At 49.1% G+C, this 18,983-nt stretch overlaps 1 protein-coding gene across 1 annotated transcript in view; it reads right to left on the bottom strand.

Annotated features, from left to right (window-relative positions):
* The window catches only part of LOC133340966 (WD repeat-containing protein 90-like), a 34,662-nt gene that overhangs the window by 2,556 nt on the left and 13,123 nt on the right, over nt 1–18,983 (bottom strand). Inside the window, 28 exon segments of the mRNA XM_061549513.1 lie at nt 65–149; nt 3,208–3,336; nt 4,347–4,481; nt 6,047–6,177; nt 6,800–6,965; nt 7,365–7,487; nt 8,019–8,060; nt 8,062–8,188; nt 9,074–9,185; nt 9,469–9,529; nt 9,531–9,638; nt 9,970–10,158; nt 10,327–10,485; nt 11,284–11,405; nt 11,991–12,090; nt 12,186–12,283; nt 12,483–12,638; nt 13,017–13,142; nt 13,768–13,805; nt 14,460–14,593; nt 14,722–14,844; nt 15,039–15,194; nt 15,335–15,465; nt 15,905–16,035; nt 16,170–16,309; nt 17,233–17,468; nt 17,818–17,934; nt 18,429–18,550. Coding sequence (XP_061405497.1) covers nt 65–149; nt 3,208–3,336; nt 4,347–4,481; nt 6,047–6,177; nt 6,800–6,965; nt 7,365–7,487; nt 8,019–8,060; nt 8,062–8,188; nt 9,074–9,185; nt 9,469–9,529; nt 9,531–9,638; nt 9,970–10,158; nt 10,327–10,485; nt 11,284–11,405; nt 11,991–12,090; nt 12,186–12,283; nt 12,483–12,638; nt 13,017–13,142; nt 13,768–13,805; nt 14,460–14,593; nt 14,722–14,844; nt 15,039–15,194; nt 15,335–15,465; nt 15,905–16,035; nt 16,170–16,309; nt 17,233–17,468; nt 17,818–17,934; nt 18,429–18,550 — 3,497 coding nt within the window.

Consider the following 18,983-nt stretch of genomic DNA (forward strand, 5'->3'; position numbering starts at 1 on the left):
TGCGGTTTCTGCCGGCCACGATTAACCACGCCGGACGGTTCGAGAGCGGCCGTGCCGGTCCCACCTGTGGAGCCGAGAGCCAGGTGGTCCCCACTGGGAGCCAGGCTGAGGCAAGTTGTGTGGCCCTGTACAGGGATCCGGCGTGTGACCTGCGAGAAGAAAACCACGGGAATTGGCATGAGCACACCAGCAATGACAACAAATCAAAGATGCCATACCGCCTTTAACACACTATTGGCGCATGTCCTGTTAGCAAACGCCTATTAAGGCCGACACAGCACACGAGGGAAAGGGTGGCGAGCACCATGCACTGCTGAGTCGACCTAGGGAAGGCCCAGGACCGGTTAAAATATTCACCAGTGCATTGGTCATGAACGGGAAATGAACTCGAATCACTGAGTTTACAGCGCAGTAAGCTAACCAATGCACTACACCTTCCCATACAAAAAAAATACAGAAAAAGACCCCGTGTAGCCTTAACAGACTGTTGGGTCAAGTGCTGTTTTAAGGCCGGCACAGCACACGAGGGGGTGGGTGGCCTGCACCATGCCCTTTGTCCCCCATGTGGCGATGTTTACACACCGCACAAGGTACTCATTTGAGGGTGAGTCGACCTAGGGGAGGCCCAAAACCGGTTCTGATAATCGTCGTGAGCGGGAATCGAACTCGGGTCGACGGGCTCGAAGCGTCGCGCACTAACCGCAGCACTACCGCTCCCCGCTTTGTCCCCATACACTCACACACACATGCACACACATGCGCACACAAACACAGACACACCGTGAGAATGGGCATCGGCGCACACGCGCACGCACAGACACCATGAGCTGGTTTTACACCGGGCGTCCCCAGGGAGTGGAGGGCTTGACTCGGGGTGTGGGGGTGTCACATGAGATGGTATCGTGGTGACATCCTTCCGACGCAAAAAAAAAAAACCCACATGCACGATTGGGTTGGTTTCTTTTGCAGATTTAGATAAGTGAATACAATTTCCTTTACTTATAACGGCGGAGAGTTAAGGAGGGTTGGGTGTTGGAAGCACGGAAGTCCAGATCAATAATTATTCAAGGAAATGGGGGCTTGGGCATGGAAAGTTTGAAAAATGCTGTCCCAGCTCACATTTTCAACCAGTAGGCTGGCCTGGACTGTAATGGGAAATATAATTGTAAACTTTTTTGCAATAACATCTCTCACTTAAAACTCATAAACAATGGGGAAAATTAAACACAATTAAAGACCGGCACTGGCTCAAGTCACTGAATCTAGCGATGAAAGTAAGCTTTGTTTAAAATTCACGCAGGAACATATCTAAACCACTTCCATCTGTCCTGTACACAAACGATCGTTCCAAAGGAAGCAATGCTTGTAAAACGTTACAATTTGAATGCGTTCGCACCGGCGAACACATGCAAAATGTAACCAAAAACAAATATCACTCGCAAGGGTCTGGATGTTATTAAAAATCAGCACGCAAGTAAATCAAGTCCACACTCAAAAGTTTTGGAAGAGAATAAAAGCCCATCTGCAGAAACTTTAGCCGCAATGCGTTCCACCCTAGCTTGAGAACTACACCCACGCCCCCCCCCCCCCCCTCAAGAAACAATAGCAATCTACCCTCGCAGCCCAGCCGGCAGCTGGACCCAGGGGCGGACGCAGCGCCGGCAAGCCGCCCGGTTGGACTCGTGGCGTCAACTCAGGGTGGATGAGAGCACAACCTTGGATTGACTCCACCAAGACGGGGGGACCTCCCCTCCCAGCGGACAAAATCCGGGTGGCGTCACCGCTGGACGAAGCACCCCCCGGAGGCCATCACGCGCCGTGCGGCACGCAAGCGCATTTCCCACGCAGCAGCAGCGGCAGCGCTCGGTGATTTACCGTCCATAATCAGGCTCTGCCGTTGTTCGCTCTGACCATGTGGTTGTGATTTTGGCGCCCGGCCCCGCCGGTGCACCCTGGGGTTCAGAGGGGGTCCGCCTACATGGCGCGCAAGAGTCCGACAACAGGGATCGTCGTCGTCGTCGTCGTCGCTCTCACAAGCGTACATGGAGGGCCGTTGTTGTGAAAACATCCCGACGCCGCTTAATGGCATCAACCCCACCCACCCGCCCGCCCGCCCGCCCGCCCGCTCATCCGCCCGGTCGACCGGCACATGATTCCCATTATTAAAGAAACGTGTGCGAATAGAAAATTTGGTTTGGCATTAATGCTCTCCATTGTGCATTCAATTTGCATGGGTTTAAAAGCTATCGTTGCAGAGGTTTGAAAATGCACAGAGCCTGCTACTTTGCCGGGGAAAGTGGTGACTAATATTCCACGCTTCAACGTGTGTCACGACAGGCATTGTACGAATTTTCCTTGTGCACGTGCTGCCATTCTCAAAATTGTGACATTGTAATCATGTGTTACTGTGTGTGTGTGACGGCAAGCATCTTTTGATGTCTCTTTAGAAAAAGAATCCCAATTATTTCAAAAAATACGTGCGTGACGTATTCTTCACTGCGACACCTTTATCACAGGGTAAAGACTACACCATTCTTTATTATGTTGGTGGATATCGGTCGTGGTGACCAATTACTTGAGCAAAGAACATCACATGAAGAGTGGAACTATAGAGACAAAATTTGCATATGATCGTGACTGCGTGACTGATGTAAATTCTAAACATGTTCCTGAATGATTTAAAGCTTTCATGATTGCAGGGATTCATATTCTTGGTTCTTTCGGTAAAGTCACGTAGAAGGAAAACAATTAAATAATACAAATATTAAACAAGAAAATTCATCATCAGGTGATTGCTTGTGTTGCAGTCGAAACGTCGTGAGAATTTCATTGTTTTATATTTTTATTATTTTATTGTTTCCCTTCTACGTGACTTTACCGAAAGAACCAAGAATATGTTCCCGAATGGTTAGGAAGCTGAAATTTGGCACAAATATTGTTGAGCCTGTGCTAAAAATATATAAATCCAAAGAGCATTAAAAGAAAATGCAGGCCTCCAAAGATTATGGCCTCAACTGTTTTAAGGCAGCGCTAAACACTTTAAAGTATGATCCCCAATGTTACCAACAAAACCAAGGGATTCGCCTTCTGTCGAGCGCGACGCCGAAGCTGACACGAAGGTGGGCACTGCCCCCAACACCGTCACGAGCGCACGGCATACATTGTTGAGGCTTTCCCGAGAAACTCTTTGACCTGTCACCCACTGACCTGGCGTAGGGTCAGGCTGTAAAAGACGACGTCCGTCTCCAAGTCGAATCCCGTGTGCGCCACAGTGGTCGGGTCGCTCGGACAAATGAGCACGCTGCACCGTGGGAGTCTCCCGCTCGGCTTCTCTTCCTGGTATCGAAAATCAAAACGCGCTTTTTATTGTCTCGTTAAAACCGATGTCGAGCTCAGAAAACACGGGGTTCTTTTTTACGTAACCCAATGCATGTGTGTCGGCAGGCTCGGAGACTTTCCTCGCAGCCCGTTGTGCATCGCAAGGAGGCGGCTGTTAAATTTCCACAAAATTGCAAGCAAAGGAAAAAAATGAATAAATCGTTCAATTAACGTTAATGGAGTCAAGTGACCCAGGTTCTCTGAACCTTCGGCAGTGACTCATGCGCTGCACATTGTGTGGTGAGTGGAACAATACAATGAACCCCCTTGACTAGCCGGTATTATCTTTTACCGTGTGCAATTTGTAAATGCTTTCATTTTGGACATGCATTACTAAACTGTGATGGCCTGGAGGAAACACAAGTGGTTTGTTTAGTGTATTAAATTGCCAGAGGTCCCCACCCTCCTCCCACTGCTAACAAACATGTTTTCTTGTCCGAGGCAGACAATAAGAGCGGTGAGTGCTCGAGAAAAAAAATAATCAATTTGTCTTTGAATGCTCCGCACTGCAATTCCATGAGAGACGTGAAGCGACGTGCTCTCGGCGGCGGGATTGTGCACACGGCCGATTGAAAAGCTGTGCCCCTGCCTGTGCCTTGCATATGTGAAGCCTCCTCCTCCTCGGTTCTCCAAACACAACGTGCAATACAACGCTGGCAACACTCCAAAACGAGCTTCACTCTTTGTTTAAATAAACAAACCCGCCAGCCAGTGAAACTCCTGAGCATGCACACATAAAACTAAAGCCAGATTGGGTTTTGACATTTTTCTCTTTCTTTAAGCCAACTAGACTCATAAGCAAAAACTCAAGGGACGTGCAATGCATTGTGGGACACCAAGAACAGTGGTCACGCGAATCGCTCAACGCCTCCGTTCCAAACGCAAACGTTCAAAGACGTGATCTTCACGGCAGCGTGACACGTGTCGTGTTGCATTTGCGTCTGTGAACATCTTAAGGGGGCTCTCACCTGCTGTTCACATGGACTCTGGAAGGTGAGCCAGTCCACCAGATTGCACTCGTCTTTAGGCCAATCGGCTTTCCAGATACTGATCCGCCGATCCAGACTGGCGGCCAACCACAGGTCGCGACCTTCAGGGCTGGCCTGCTGACATCGGCAACGTTAATGATTACAACGTACATTTGTCGAAGCGCTCATTGCAATTTGTTCTCCAATCCTTTTTTGTTCGGAGGATGAGCATGTGTTGGTTAATTTCGTATGAGTGAGAACGCAAGCAGTGGCGGTAGTCCTTTATAGCACGGTGACAGATCATCGAGACCAAAAGCCTCTTTTTAAAGAGAGACCTGGGTCGAACATAAACAAGCAAGAAATATCATTCAGATTATTGGATTCTATAACGCATTCTTAACTGTTTAATGAGCAATAACACTATGTTCCAAGCCACAAACCAAGATGACGACACACAGCGCATGAGGTGTGATGTTGCGTGTGCCACTAATGCCACTTGGATGGGGAGGTGAGGCATGGAAGTAATGATGTCGTCGCCTTAGCCGGGTTTGAGCGCTGATTCTTATGGCCAATTTTTGGTAAAACCCGTTGACCAATTTGGCCAGTTTTTCTTGGTTAAATGCCTAATGGCAACACGACTTTATGCTAACATTAATTTTTTTATTGGATGATCTGTATGAGAGTTATTGTGAACTCTCCATTAGAGATAAAAGCCAGACAAAAGTGCAGAGCTAATGCATTAATGCTTTCGATGTTAGCTTGAACGTGTTAAAAGAAAAATACAAAGTCCAAAACGAAGGCTAATAATACAATAGCTGAAGATTAAAGCCAACTTTAAAAGTTATTAATAACAGATTCATTATTGGTAAAACATAAGAAAAACGTTGATGATAATTTAGTATAAAAAAAACGAGTAATTTGAATTACATAAAAAAATGCATTCACACCCTCCAAACAAAGAATCTGGAAGTTCAGTGAAGACCAACTGTTCCAGAATAGTTTCTAAATATAGTGCAGACAGGATAATGTTCCATGTGCGGAAGGCATCAAATACAACAGAGGATTTTCCATATTCAGTTCTGCGACTTTAGGGACACGGACAAAGAACTGCGTGGCAACATCTTTTGTAGGTGAACAATACGGCATATATAATGATACAGGTTTTCTGGGTTAGATCGTGTAAATATTTATGCGAACCAACCCAAAAAACCTGAGCAACAGCATGAAAATTTACACGATCTAACCCAAAAAAACCTGTATTATGGATATTGGTCGCGAAAGACTACGTGTTAATACGTCAAATATCAGTAATTATTTTTATAATACAAATATGCTAGCTTCATTCACCTGCCAAAGCAGTGAAGTATGACTAAATAACTCCCACGGAGAAGGGAGCCCTTTCTTCAGCTTGTGCACTGACAAAAATGTGCAGAACATGGACACACTCGGCAACATGTAGCTCATTCGTAAGGAGACCCTGCGCCCTCCAGAGGTTGGGCTTAGAGATTACACGTAACTTTGCACAAATAAATCACGACTGCCAAACAGCAGCGAACCAAGTGACATGCAAGTGACATATCACTTAACAGCCGTCAGCAAGCAGGTGAGACGCCCGGGGGATTCCATCCAGAGCAATAGACACCGAGGCACCTTGAAGACCCCTTCCTGTAAACTTCTCTCCGACGGCACGCAACACGTACGTGTGTGGGCGCGCACTGCAGGCTGCAGATCGGCGAGGAGGCGTGCTGACTCAGCATGCGAAACGTGAGGCCCGTGCGCACGCTGTTGAGAGCGACGCGGCCGTCCGCCCCACCGGTCAGCATCACCTCGCCTGTCAAGGAAAACATTCAAAGAGCACCGCCAACATAAACGGTTAAACAATGCGATTTAGTCATTCGGGTGAGAGTAAATGTACACAAAATGCCATTGATCAAGGAATTTTATTATCGAGTGTTCTGTACGTTCGAAGAAACTGTAGCATTCAGAGAAAACACACGCAAAATGAGGGGCCAACTCTGCTGTAATGTCACATCCCAGCCACCTTACAGGCTCATCGGTTTGGAAGTTCACAAATGTGATCCAGCAACACATCGCTTGCCTCCAAAGAGAGGGATTAGAGGCACGAGCCACTATACTGTATCATGAAAATAAAGTTTTTTATATAGCGCCCTCCACACAGGGGCACACGACAAGGGACTTACACCGCACTGCATCTCAAACACTTCAAAGGGCACCCCCAGTGGCAGCTGTCCCTCTGCGGCACATGGTGACTCAGCACCTAGCCTGAAAGCGCGCATTAGCCTGCCGGTAAGGGCCAAAGATTGCAACATGAAAGCCTATTTGAGTATTTTGCTGACCAAATGGGGATTATTTAGGCAAGCGTCCAACAATTGCACCAGTGAATTGTGCCACGGCGCTCAGCTCAAAACACAATCAACGCGAGGCTCCCTCACCGTCGGAAGAGAACGCAACGCAGCGGATGGCGGCGCCGTGCGGCTGCAGCTTGTGCAGTGTCCGTGCGGACGCCACGCCGAATAGACGAAGTGTCCCGTCACCGAACCCGGCCGCCACCTGCGAAGGAGCCGCGCCGGTGGGGCGCCACGCCACGCACGTGCAGCTCTAGACAGTGAGACATCGCGCAGAGTCAGCGACTGCTAAGCACAAGCGGGTAAAGACATTTTGGGTCGTGACCTTTCTTCATGTGCTATGAAGATAAGCAATTGCCCCGTAACGTTGCCTGTAATTTTTTGTATGTATGTTTAACTTTTTTCACATTGTACATAGCCAACCGTGCTAATCCTAGGTGTGGGGGAAGAACAACAAACTAAACACAAAAAGGTAGTGTCATTGACGAATGTGTTAAGTTCTTTTGTTATTTGTGCAACCGCATCACCCAACAATATGTTTGTCTGATTGAGTGTATTTACGGACAATGCATTTTTTTTAAGTTGAATAAACTGAAATAGGAAATGACCCAGGGCCACGGTGAGCGGTTATGCCCGAGACGTGGTCACGCACCCGGTGCAGAGTCTGGAACTGCACGGCCAGCTCCATGTCGGGCACGGACCACACCCTCAGCAGCCCGTCCTCCGAGCCGCTAGCCAGCTGGCTCCCATCGGGGCTGAAGGCGATGTCGTTCACCTGGGGCAACATCACAGTTGCAATGTGAGGTCGCGTGAATCCACACCGGGGCCTTTGACACTCCCCAGGAAAATATTTCAAATTCATTGATATCGATATTACAGTTTTGTCTTCAGTAGGGCTTTAACACGGAGTAGAAAGCATTTGTCATCATCAGCCATGATCTATCCACTGCTGGACGAAGGCCTCCTCAAGCCATCATCGTCTCTCAAGGTAGTGGAGGGTAGTTAATCAGCAACGTGTATACCTTCATGTCCAGGTGGGTGAGTGAGCCAGTGGATGGCTTCAGGAGTAACGTCATGGTGAATATCTGAAATGCTGGCATCGAGTGAGCGAAGCGGGCAAGTGCCGTTACCACGCGGTTCATGGTTTGAAAGCGGTGATGCCAATTGCGCTGTGGCCTTTTATCGTCCTCTGGTGCAGGAGATAGCCGCATCAGCCTGATGCGGTAAAATGTACCGGACACCGGCGCTTTCTCGGCGCTCTGCTCACGAGCTCTGAGCCCCCCGCCCGCCACCGCCAGGCACCTGCCTTGCCGCGATGGCCGCTGACGAGCCGCACGCTGGCGCGCTCCAGTCCAGTTGATGTACCACAGCGTGCCGGCGGCCGTGCCCACAATCCCCATCTCCATGACGTCATCGAAGGCGGCGCTCACCACGGCGCCATCTAGCACCATCTCCCCCTCCATGGACACGAGCTCGCTGGCGGTGATGCAGCAGAGAAGGACGCAGCGAGGGTGAGGGTGGAGCCACTGCCGCACTCGCAGTTTTACCATTTAAACAAATCCCATGTGTATTTTGTGAACCAGAAACAACTGCTTAAGAGAAATGTACAAGACAAACAGACCAGCATAATGAATGTCTAAATATCTAAATAGATTATGAAAAATGAAGTCAAAATGGCTTCATGTTCAAACAAGCATATGGCAGTATTCATCTCCTGTACACAGCTCTGAGCCACTCATGGACATAACACTCACATGGCATGGCATTGCGCATAGACTAAAGTGACACTCAACTGCATATACAGCATATAAACTATACAAACACTCAACAAATACAATCCCATAAGGTCATTAACAGAGCTCAATCAAATCATTGATTTAGCCGGGCGGGTGTAGCGCACACCTGTAATCCAGCACTGTGACAAGGGTTGGTGGGTCACACAAACTCCCTTCACGTGGGCGTCGAGGTGCCATACCCTGGCTTGCCAGAACGCGGTACAGCAATGTATGGACTAATATCATCTGTTCCTTCTCACATGCGTGGATGTTCTCCGGGTTCTCCGGTTTTCTCCGACATGTATTAACACTCGCTGAGAAAGATCTTAATATGTAGAGGACTACAATGGATCACCACCTAGCTGCCTTCCAACTTGTCTATGGCACATCAGCTATTGCGGCACACAATTTGCATGAACGACGCCATGTAAAAATAAACATTATTTCTATTATTATTATTTACACGAAGATGCAGTGCCTTGTCCAGTTTTAACGATGGGTCCAGGTCTGCATGAGGATGTGAGAGATGATGCCTGCCACGGACACAAGCCGGAATGTGCGGACGAGGCGACGGTGCGTGCCGTACCTCTCTCTCACGCCGCCCTCCATCGTGACGCTCACATTCTCCACGCACCACAGGCGGATCCTTTTGCTGCTGCTACCACTCAGCAGCCGGTTTCCATGGCAGCAGAGCACACCTAGGTGCAATTATCAACGTGTCAGTGGTTAGGTTGTGCTCGTACAATCAACAAAATTGTGCGCCGACAAATGAGTTGAGATTTTGTGATTCGTCATATCAGAGTTAATTTCCATGCTCAAGAGGCTCATTTGGAGACAGACAGAAGAGAAAAAGTCTGATCAAAATGTACGCGTTACTTAAACCCCATTGGCATTGTTTAACATCATGCCGCTATAGAATTTCTGAAATGCAAAAAGACCTAAATGAAACACGGGACCACTGTGCGGCTCGGCACGCCGTACCGATGTCTGCCGTGTCTGCGTCCCACGAGAGGAGGCAGCGCCGGCGGTCTGCGTCCCACGCTAGCCACGCGGCCACACGCGGACGCCGTGAAGAGCAGCGAGTCGGGCCCCACTACAGTCGCGCTGAGCTCGCTCGCCCCGGCACCGTTGGGCAGAGGGGCCGCACTCAGCTAATCGGACCGGGGAGAAAAGTTACATCACCAGAGATGTACTGCAAGACATCATGTAACTATCAACACTGCCACTGGATGCTCATATCAGATCCAGTTAACGGGAGGAGGCCCCTCATTCAGGATTGAATATGGATTTGAACTCAGGTGGTGGAGAAATGTATAGGGTGCCAGCCACCCAATTAAATACCTTCATCCACTGTACAAAAGTAAAAAATCACAGTGGAATTTAATTACAAAACAGCGCAAAGACACGTTGAGTCTCTGTGAATTCGCATTTGCAAACATCAGGTGTATCCCGTCGAGGGTCAATGAGGAAAACGCTATTCACCTGCAGAATCGTCTTCTCTCCGAGATTCTGTGCTCGGCAGAAAGCGATAGCGCCACTGCCCACGCACACGAACGCTCCCGCGGCCGAGGGGTCGGGGCACACGTCGTTAATTGGGAACACGGCGCGTGTCGCGGCAATGACGGCGTACGTTCTGGTGTCCCACAGCACCACCATCCTCTCTCGGTAGTCCCCTGGAATGAGATCGATGGCTTTCAATCTTTGCTGGCGGCAGCAGCGGCAAATTGGGCAAGAGCACATCACCAAAGCCACAAAAATATGACTCGCCCAATGGACTGGTCCCGCCAGGCTTGTGCACATTGAAATGTAAACAACGAAGAGAGCAGCAGTGGAGACTCACCCTACGGACAGGAGGACGCTGTTGTCGGCTGAGAATGCCATGGCCTGCACCTCGTGCCTGTGACGAGACAACACCCGCTCGCAGGACCCGCGGCGGGCGTCCCACACGCAAATCTGGCTGCCGGTGTCGCCGCGCCCGCCCGAGGCTGATGCAAGAACCTGGCAAACAATGTTCTTGTTATTTTAATCGGTAATAGATTTTTTTTTGTCAGTCACGATTCTGACTTCCTGGATTGTTATTCTGACTTGAAGTTAAAACGAAATGCCGCATCTCATTACTACACTTTGGAATAGTTCGACAACTTACTGATGAGCTGCAGAAATAGTAATTGGTGCCTTCTCGACAGACCTGTTCTCCACCTGAAGACGGCTGCTTGCGTTGTGGCCGAGAAGTAATTGGTGCGTTAAACGCTTGTACCCAAGATTATTAATTTGTTGTTCTGTGTCAGGTGGTGGAGGGTCTTAACGGCAAACATTTGGTCAGATCATTACATGGCTGAACTCTAAAACCTATTATGAATCGTAATATTGGCTACAAAAGTGTTATTGTCATTTTTTCGACAGTATGCTTAAGAAACTTTTGTTGTGATTCACACGTGTTGGAGTCGCAAGGCTTGGCATTGCCAAAAATACTTAAAGAGCGACCCAAGGCACCAAATCGAGTGGCAGGGTGGCTCGGTGATAACACTCGTGCCTCACAGCAAGGAGGGCCTGGGCTCGATTCCCGACTCCGTGGCATTTCTGCGTGGGGTTTGTATGTTCCCCCCATATTCTGCACTGGGCTCCTCTGGGTTCTCCGGTTTCCTACCATAGCTAAAAAAACATACACTGTAACTGGAATTGGCCAAATATCCCAATGCTGGCAGCAGACTCAGTGAGGCTTTCCTGGGTAAACAAGTGTAAATAAATAACAGAGCCACCACCCCAAGGGTTGTTCCTCGTTCGCGAGAGACAAACCTCTGCGTCGTGGGATGAGGCGAGCGTGGAGATCTCCTCGGTGTGGGCCTGGAGGTGTCTCTGCGCACCCGTGTGCAGGTCCTCCAGCACCAGCAAGCTACCGCACGTGTACGCAAACAATCCTACAGGCAGCAGCAAATGATCTGTTGATTGCACTGGGGCACCTGCGAGCACTCGGCATGTTTGATGCCCAAAATGATGGGGGCATTGCTAACAATACAAATGCATAATAATATAAGCAGGAGATGGTGTCAATGAAATGTACCAGCGACCTGGGTACATTAGAGATACAATATAAAAAGGGAAAACTGTTCTGCAAAACAAATACTGTCCAAATTGTGTGAGGATAAAGTATAAAAACTGCAACTGATAATTATAATTAAGCCTCGCTGAGTGTTGAAACTCTTCTTCAGGAGACTCTTGTTTTCGGATGTTTGGCCAATTCTATAGTCAAGAATGTTCGCACGAGGGAGGGAACTGGAGGGCACAGAGGAGACCCACACATGCGAGGGGATAGCACTCGATGCTCATCAATGTTTTAGAGTTTCACTACTCCGTGATCCACAAAGCTTCGGCTCCAAAGTGCTGGATTACCAGCGTGCCTCTGAAAAAGGCCAAACAGCTTTTTGTTAAACGAATATATTAAATAAAAACCCAAAGCAGCAAGCGAAAAAAAACAAAAGGATACAACCAACATGCATCAGTACCTGAATCTGGATTCCAGATCACATTTCCCCGAGCGTTGCCATTGAATCCCACAACCATGGACAATCGCAGCAACGCCCCGCCCGTCGCTCCACGCCTCCGCTGTGACGACACAAGACGACACGCACCATGAGCCTTGACTATGATGTAAGGAAAGCCTTGTGGTCTGTACTCACAGCATGTTATACACCCAGTACCTTGGAAGGAGCCGATGTTTTCAAGTGAGGAACAAAGTGCCTGTAGGACTTTGGTTGGGCACAGGAGGCAGGCATATGTTCATCTCCATCAGTGGCTCCTGCAAAGCAGTTAAAATTTGACAAACAATCATTGCATTACAAGGTGAAGATGACTCAACTTTTTGGTAAATTCATACACTCTGAAAGAGGCAATTCTGCACTCTTGTGCAGTGAGGTGGTGTCCCATCACGACCGATGAACACAAAGTTAAAAAGGACCCAGAGTGTGCTGTTAATGGCCCTCTGTGTGAAGACTTACTCTCCATGATGTTCACTTCTTGGTCATCGCATTTCTCTCTGGCCTGCAGGAGGGAGGAGATATCCCTGCGGCTTGGGATGTTATCTTCAATAACCACGGCGCGGTCGGATAGGCAGTCCAGGCCGGTTCCCTCCCGCACTCTGCCGGGACTGTCCCCTGGGAGGGAAGATATAATCGCCAAGCTGTCGTTCAAAATTTGCCCGCGTCTACGATCGCATCAGCGCTTTTCAGATCACACGATGCTTATCGGCACGCGGCGTAAGACTGCTGACGTGCACTGTCAGGCATGTTCAACCAACCGTTGCCAAAGCCTTTCATGGAACACTGTGGAAATTACAAAACATCCCAAATCAGGCCCTATCGTGAAAAAGCCTTGAGACTCAGTGAGGTTTTATTAGTTCAAGGGCATTATTATGATCACCAATAAAATGTTAACCTCTCCACACTGATGCAATTCTGTAATACGATGAACTGCTACAATAAATGGTGGAAAAACATGTTATTGTTACTAATTTGTAATCGTCATCATCATACCAGTGTGAGCCAAGGGGCTGATGCCAGTCATGTCCAAGCGATGGGGCGAGGAGGGGATGGGCGTGTGGGGCTGAGAGTCTCCGCCGCGCGCTCCGCTGTCCCCCAATGCGAATCCCACACGATCCCCTGCAATGACAAACACTTAGCACGGTCCAGGCTCCACACAGCACACCCCAGGGTGGCACCGGAGTAGACGCTGCAAGTTACTCTCCCAAAAACCTCTGAGCTGTATTTACAACTGGTTAGTAAAAATGCAATGCAGAATGACAGTGTCATTTGAAAAATTGTTTTTCCACCCCCATAATCATATTTCAAGTGTTTTTGGCATTATCTTATCAGAGAATTATCTTTCAATGAGGAACTCTTGCGAATAGTGCAACCACAGAATTGCTGCTTTGGTCTCTTTGTCTTGCTTCTTATCCATACTAGATTTGGCACGAAGTGAGATGTTACATGGCTGATATTCAAAATTAAGCAAATAAACTAAAAATATAAATTTTGCACCAGCTGAGACCATCAACTCTGTATCTACACGAGGCAATTTGGTTTAATCACAGGTGCCTAAAACTTGGATTCAAACTCAGAATCTCCCAAAAGTGCTGGTCAAAATCTCAGACCAGCTATGACACTCTATTAACCCCCTGAGACGCTTGGCTACCTCCTGTGTCTTTAGCTTTTGATTGCAAGATTTGAAACACTGAGCTAAGCATCATGCATTTCTCTTGACCATCGGGGATGAAACATGACTCACCGGGAGACCACATCAGCAACGGATGGTCAGTCCTTCCACTGCAATAGCAGAAAAAGTTTATTAATGGAGACATAAAGCGACACGAATGTACACGCATGGTCCAAGCAGGCATAATCCTCACCAACTTGAAATGAAATGTGTACAGGACAAATCAAAGCCATAACTTCTACACTGCATCAATTTATTCCAATTAAATATGTTTTTATTATTCTACAGAGGCTAGGTACAATGCGAACTGAAGTTCACAGAATTCGTGTGTCGTACGTAGCGATAGTCAAATCTAGAAGACGTCCCATCCGACGCTATTCCTGGTGAGTACACAGCTACTGAGAACTGTGGACGGTGGTTTAAGTGGGTCAGTCAAGGGTGGAGGGGTAGTGTGACAATACTTCATCACATTAGTCAGTGCGGGTTGGAGAAAAAAAATCTAATTTTGTCTCGCCTCTCGTTACGTACCTGACTGGTATGGGTGTCCCTCTACAGGATATCTACTCAAGTCTGCGGCCTACAAGGCTCGAAAGCTTCTTCACCACATCAAGGCAGTGCCCCAGATGTTCACATTAGTGCATATTATTTGTTCACGTAGGGAAATAAGTTACTGTTAGCAATGCTGATGATGATAACGACGATGGCCACGCAAATTTGGAAAACCTCTCCTGAAAATCAACATCTGAGAGAGGGTGCCGACTGACCCGGTCCGCTCGGTGCTCTCCGACTCGTAGCCCGCCAAGTCCCACATGAAGATGGTGCCGCCCCCACTGACGAGGCCTGGGCAACGGCCTGTGAAGCGCAGCCGGCGGACCTCTTGTGAGTGCCCAACAAACGCCTGAGAGGGCAGAACGGCACCAGTGCGTCACAAGCGGCCACTCGCGCTCACCACCACGAGCGCCGAGAGCCCGCCGCTCGGTGCAAGGGGAACGACGATCGCGCGCCGCTGCGCCGGGCGCGGCTCACCTGGACGTCGAGGCCGCTCCCGGGGTCCCAGGCCCGGAGTGTCGCATCGCTCGCCATGGCCACAATGGCGCCATCCTCACTCACCTGCAAGGCAGAACAGCCTGCACCCTGCACGTCCCTCACCTGCCACAAGGACAAACACGCCGACACACACACACCGATAAGACAATCCCGCTGAAAATCAAATGCCACGTACATTTACATACTCTTGCTCGAATATGAGTATGTCGTTAATATACGTGTCATGGTTAGGAAGTAGGAACGACTCCAGCATCGTATTGCGGACGTGAATGCACACAAATGTACACAGCGCGTGCCTCTTTGAGCAGTCGTCCAGTGCGTGCGTCGAACCACAGCACTTTGCCAGAGGCGGTCGCCACCAGCAGCTGCCCCGCTGGGCCAAAGCACACGCGCTCCGCCTGGTCCAGGGTGGGGCTGGACGCGTCCATGATGCTCACGTCCACGCGCAGAAGCTGAGGAGGCATCGCACGTTAGTCGCATTTTACACAAAGGGGAGGGGGGGGGATGTCCAGCATTCAAGAGATAAAACACTCGTCCTGCGAATGAACAATTGCTCCGTCGGAAACTGTGGGTCGGCGCCGGGCGCGCGTACCTCGCATAGCGAGCGAGCGTCGGCCACGGTGACGGCGAACTCGGAGGGCCCCACAAAGGTGAGGTGGGCGCCGTCGCCGCTCACGGCCAGGGCGCTGGGGGCGTAGCTCGTGCCCCGCGCCACCACGCCGCCTGTACTCGGCACCGGCGACAGGAAGAGACTACACTGTGCCGTTCGTCATGGGAGGTGTGGTCGGCTTGCAGCTGGGATGGGCGGGAGGCTCAGGTCTAATGCCACGTTAAATCACTGCTCCAACATCACTGGCTTCATTGGCGAGTCAGTGATGATGCAGAATTAAAGGGAATAAGTTCTCTACATGGCCTGGTGGCATCTGGAGGATATACGTGAGAGTAATGGCCGTGGGTGTTGCCAAGCTGAACTAAATTATTGCCTTCAGGGAAATGGAACAAGCCAGGCAGATCGAACGAGACAAAAAAATAATTGAAGCTTGAATTGCATTGTGATGCCGATTGCTGAGAATTATTCTAATCGTCGGTGGTGGTGGAGGTTGCACTGTTACAACTGCTGAAAATAAGGCGAGCTTAGGTCCATTCCAGGCAGTGGACGCACTGAGCAGCCTGACGAGAGTGTGCTCCTTGCAGATGGCGCTGTAAAGCGCCAGCGAGCCCCTGGCGTCGCAGCTGTACATGTGCTCCCCATTCGGAGAGAACTCCAGGCCCGTGATCTCTCCTCGGTGCTGCCTGGGCAGAGGGAAGAGACAAGGCACGGCATGTCCGGGTGTCGTGGACACTGAGAAGCCGCAGCGTTCAGTCACAAAGTGCAGTTTTTTTTGTGCGGAATGATCTGGCCGCTCGTACGATCGCCAAGTACCCACCGGTGCTGTGCCAAGAGGCGTGCGCCGACGACGTCAAACACTCGCACGGAGCCGCTGCTGAATCCGCAGGCGAATCTCTCCAGCTGTGGGTGGCAGCTGACGGTGCAGGCGCTGTCCTCTGCACCGCTGAACTCGTACAGCTGCGATGACGTTCACGTGTCATCGTGTGCTGGCAAATTCTATCGACTTTACAATCGTGTTGCAGAGCTTTTCGCAGCTGTGCTAAGCAGTTCAGTTCCCAGAGAAGTTCCCAGCACACGGGAGAAAAATGTTGGACGTCATGCTGAACAATGACGCAGTAGAACCCATAAACACATCAGAGAGCTCAACTTTATAATCGGTCGCAATGTGTATGGACCTCGTAATAAATAAAATTGTGCTTCTGCAAAGCACCTATACAAGTTATTATCGCAACAGTGGTGGTGTAGGCCTCTCATCCAGCACTTCTGAGGCAAAGATTGGTGGATAATAAATATCTATAAAACTGCCAAACATGTTAAGCTGTGAGGTTGCCAAGATACACCTCGCCCAAAATATCTGACCGCGGTGGAAGAATAAACCAAACTGTGATTAAGAGGGCTCTCTATATCTAGTGGAGGCCTTTACAGTAAATTATTCGGTGGCAAGCTATTTCAGGGCTGCACCTTTACCTTCCTAAATAACACAATTACATTAATATCACACGATATGTTACCTCGCCAAGTTTGAATTTTCGGGCTGATCAACTGACCGAGGGGGTCGGAATCTGAATATTTATTTATACTGAAGGAGTTTGACGAGCAATAAAGCTCCTTTTCAGAGATGTCCAGCAGGGGCACAGAAGAACGTTACGACAACAAACAGTACAAACACACAACAGGAGTGCAAAGTACAGGAAAGGCTAACAAATCACTCAAAAACGTACAAATATAACTAAACCATGCCCATCCTATCAGGAAAAGCCCACTAGGTATGAACTTATTTTTCAGAAGCGACCTGACCACAAATGATAGCTCAACAAAGTGGCTTATCATGAGGACATTTATAGCAGCAAAATAATTTAAATAATCTCAACGCATATTACCTGCTGCCCGGTGCCGAGGTCCCAGATTGTTAGCGAGCCGTTGGTGGACACTGCTGCCACCCGCTGGCGCTCGAGATCCAGGGAGAAGTCCAGCAACGGCCCTACCGGTGACCTGGTCACCGTAGCGTAGCTGCGACCGCCAACATCCAGGCGGGCCAGGTGGCCCGTGCGTGTGCCAGCCAGCACGTGACGTCCGTCCGCCGATACTCCCAGCAGAGACACGGCACCTCCCAGGTCTTTGGAGTGACACGGAGACGCCATGGTGGGCACAGAGCGCGTGATGCCAGGATGTTACAAGGGGCTAAAGAGAAATGAACAAGTTACATTTATTTATAATGTCTTTATCAGTGAGAGAGCTTCATGATGACCACTGTTCACATTATCCACTCTGCATTACCAATCTCCAATGCTCGCCATCCAATGCTCATTATAGCAAGTGGCCACTGTTTTGTTTATCACTGCTACAAAGTACACGTTATTTAAATCCTGTTGCACGTACAACTGCTTCCATGACAATATGCTAAATACAATGAAGTAACTCATTGACAGAAGAACACTTATTAATTTCTGGTTATGTCTACGCACCGGTTTGCAGGAGGACGCGGGAGAAGTCTGGGGACCACACTCTCACCGTGCCGTCTTCAGAGCCGGTCACACAAAACCAGCGCGAGACGGCCAAGCGAGTCAGGGCCAGCCCAAAGCCTACGCAAGCCGAGGCCCATAAAATAAACAAATTAAAATGTGTTTTACTCGGAAGACTTCACAGTCAAGAGAGTGAAAGGTTTCACGTACAAACTCAATGTTCCACATGTGACACCTTTAATGCACTCCTTCTTCTCAGCGAGAAGCCCCATCACTGCCTGGGGTCGGGTGCTCGATTTTCTTTCTCCATTCCCTTCTATTCTATTCCTCTTCTCTCCTCACATCTCCATCCACCTTGTCTTTCCTTCTCACACTCGCCCTCATTATGCCCTGTGCTGACATCTCGACAGCCCTTCTTATTCCACCTTTTCTGTATCTCCACCGACACGTACCCAAACCATGCAAGGCTAGCCTCCCTCACCTTCTCTGTGCGCTTCGCAGATAATTCGACATTCACCTTAAACAAACTAACAAACTGGCCGGCCTCACGTTACATCATTAAATTCTCTGAACGTGAAGCTATGACAAAAGCCAATTCACCAAGTGCCCATCACCTTGGTCGGGCAGCCGCTCGCGAGGGGAGCGGCTCGGAGGCTGGCGGAGGCGCGTGACTTCCCGCACGGCGTTGTGCTTGTAGTCAATGTCCAGAATGTGGCCACTTTGGGTGCAGGCGAACCTGCGGGAAAAATCACGGTGCTGCTGCAGTGAATGCAGCTCAGCACATGCAGACCAAAGGTTCAGCACGTGCACCGACCGATTGCCGTGCGCCTCGTTTTCTTAGAAACTGCCAAACTAGGCGACTGAAGACTTGACTTTGAAACTAAAGAACTACAACGTGCTTTTATAATTGTTAAAATATGGAATATATTACTAACATATATTACACCTCTTTAAGTAAAACAAGATGTTAGCACAGCTTTTTGTGTTGCGAATGCATTTTAAGTTTCAAATGCTCAGGCTTGTTTTGTAAAATGAAAACGTCTCAGCCTACATGTGACAGCAAGCTTATTATTAAACAATTTAAATGTTCAACACAAATCCTATGAAGAATCAACAGTAATTTAACATTGATCCGGGAATATCTTAAGAGTCGCCTTGTTGTTTCATGA

This window comes from Lethenteron reissneri, chromosome 10 (assembly GCF_015708825.2).
Source record: "Lethenteron reissneri isolate LAM-NWPU_2019-01 chromosome 10, ASM1570882v1, whole genome shotgun sequence".
In the NCBI taxonomy this organism is placed as follows: Eukaryota; Metazoa; Chordata; class Hyperoartia; order Petromyzontiformes; family Petromyzontidae; genus Lethenteron; species Lethenteron reissneri.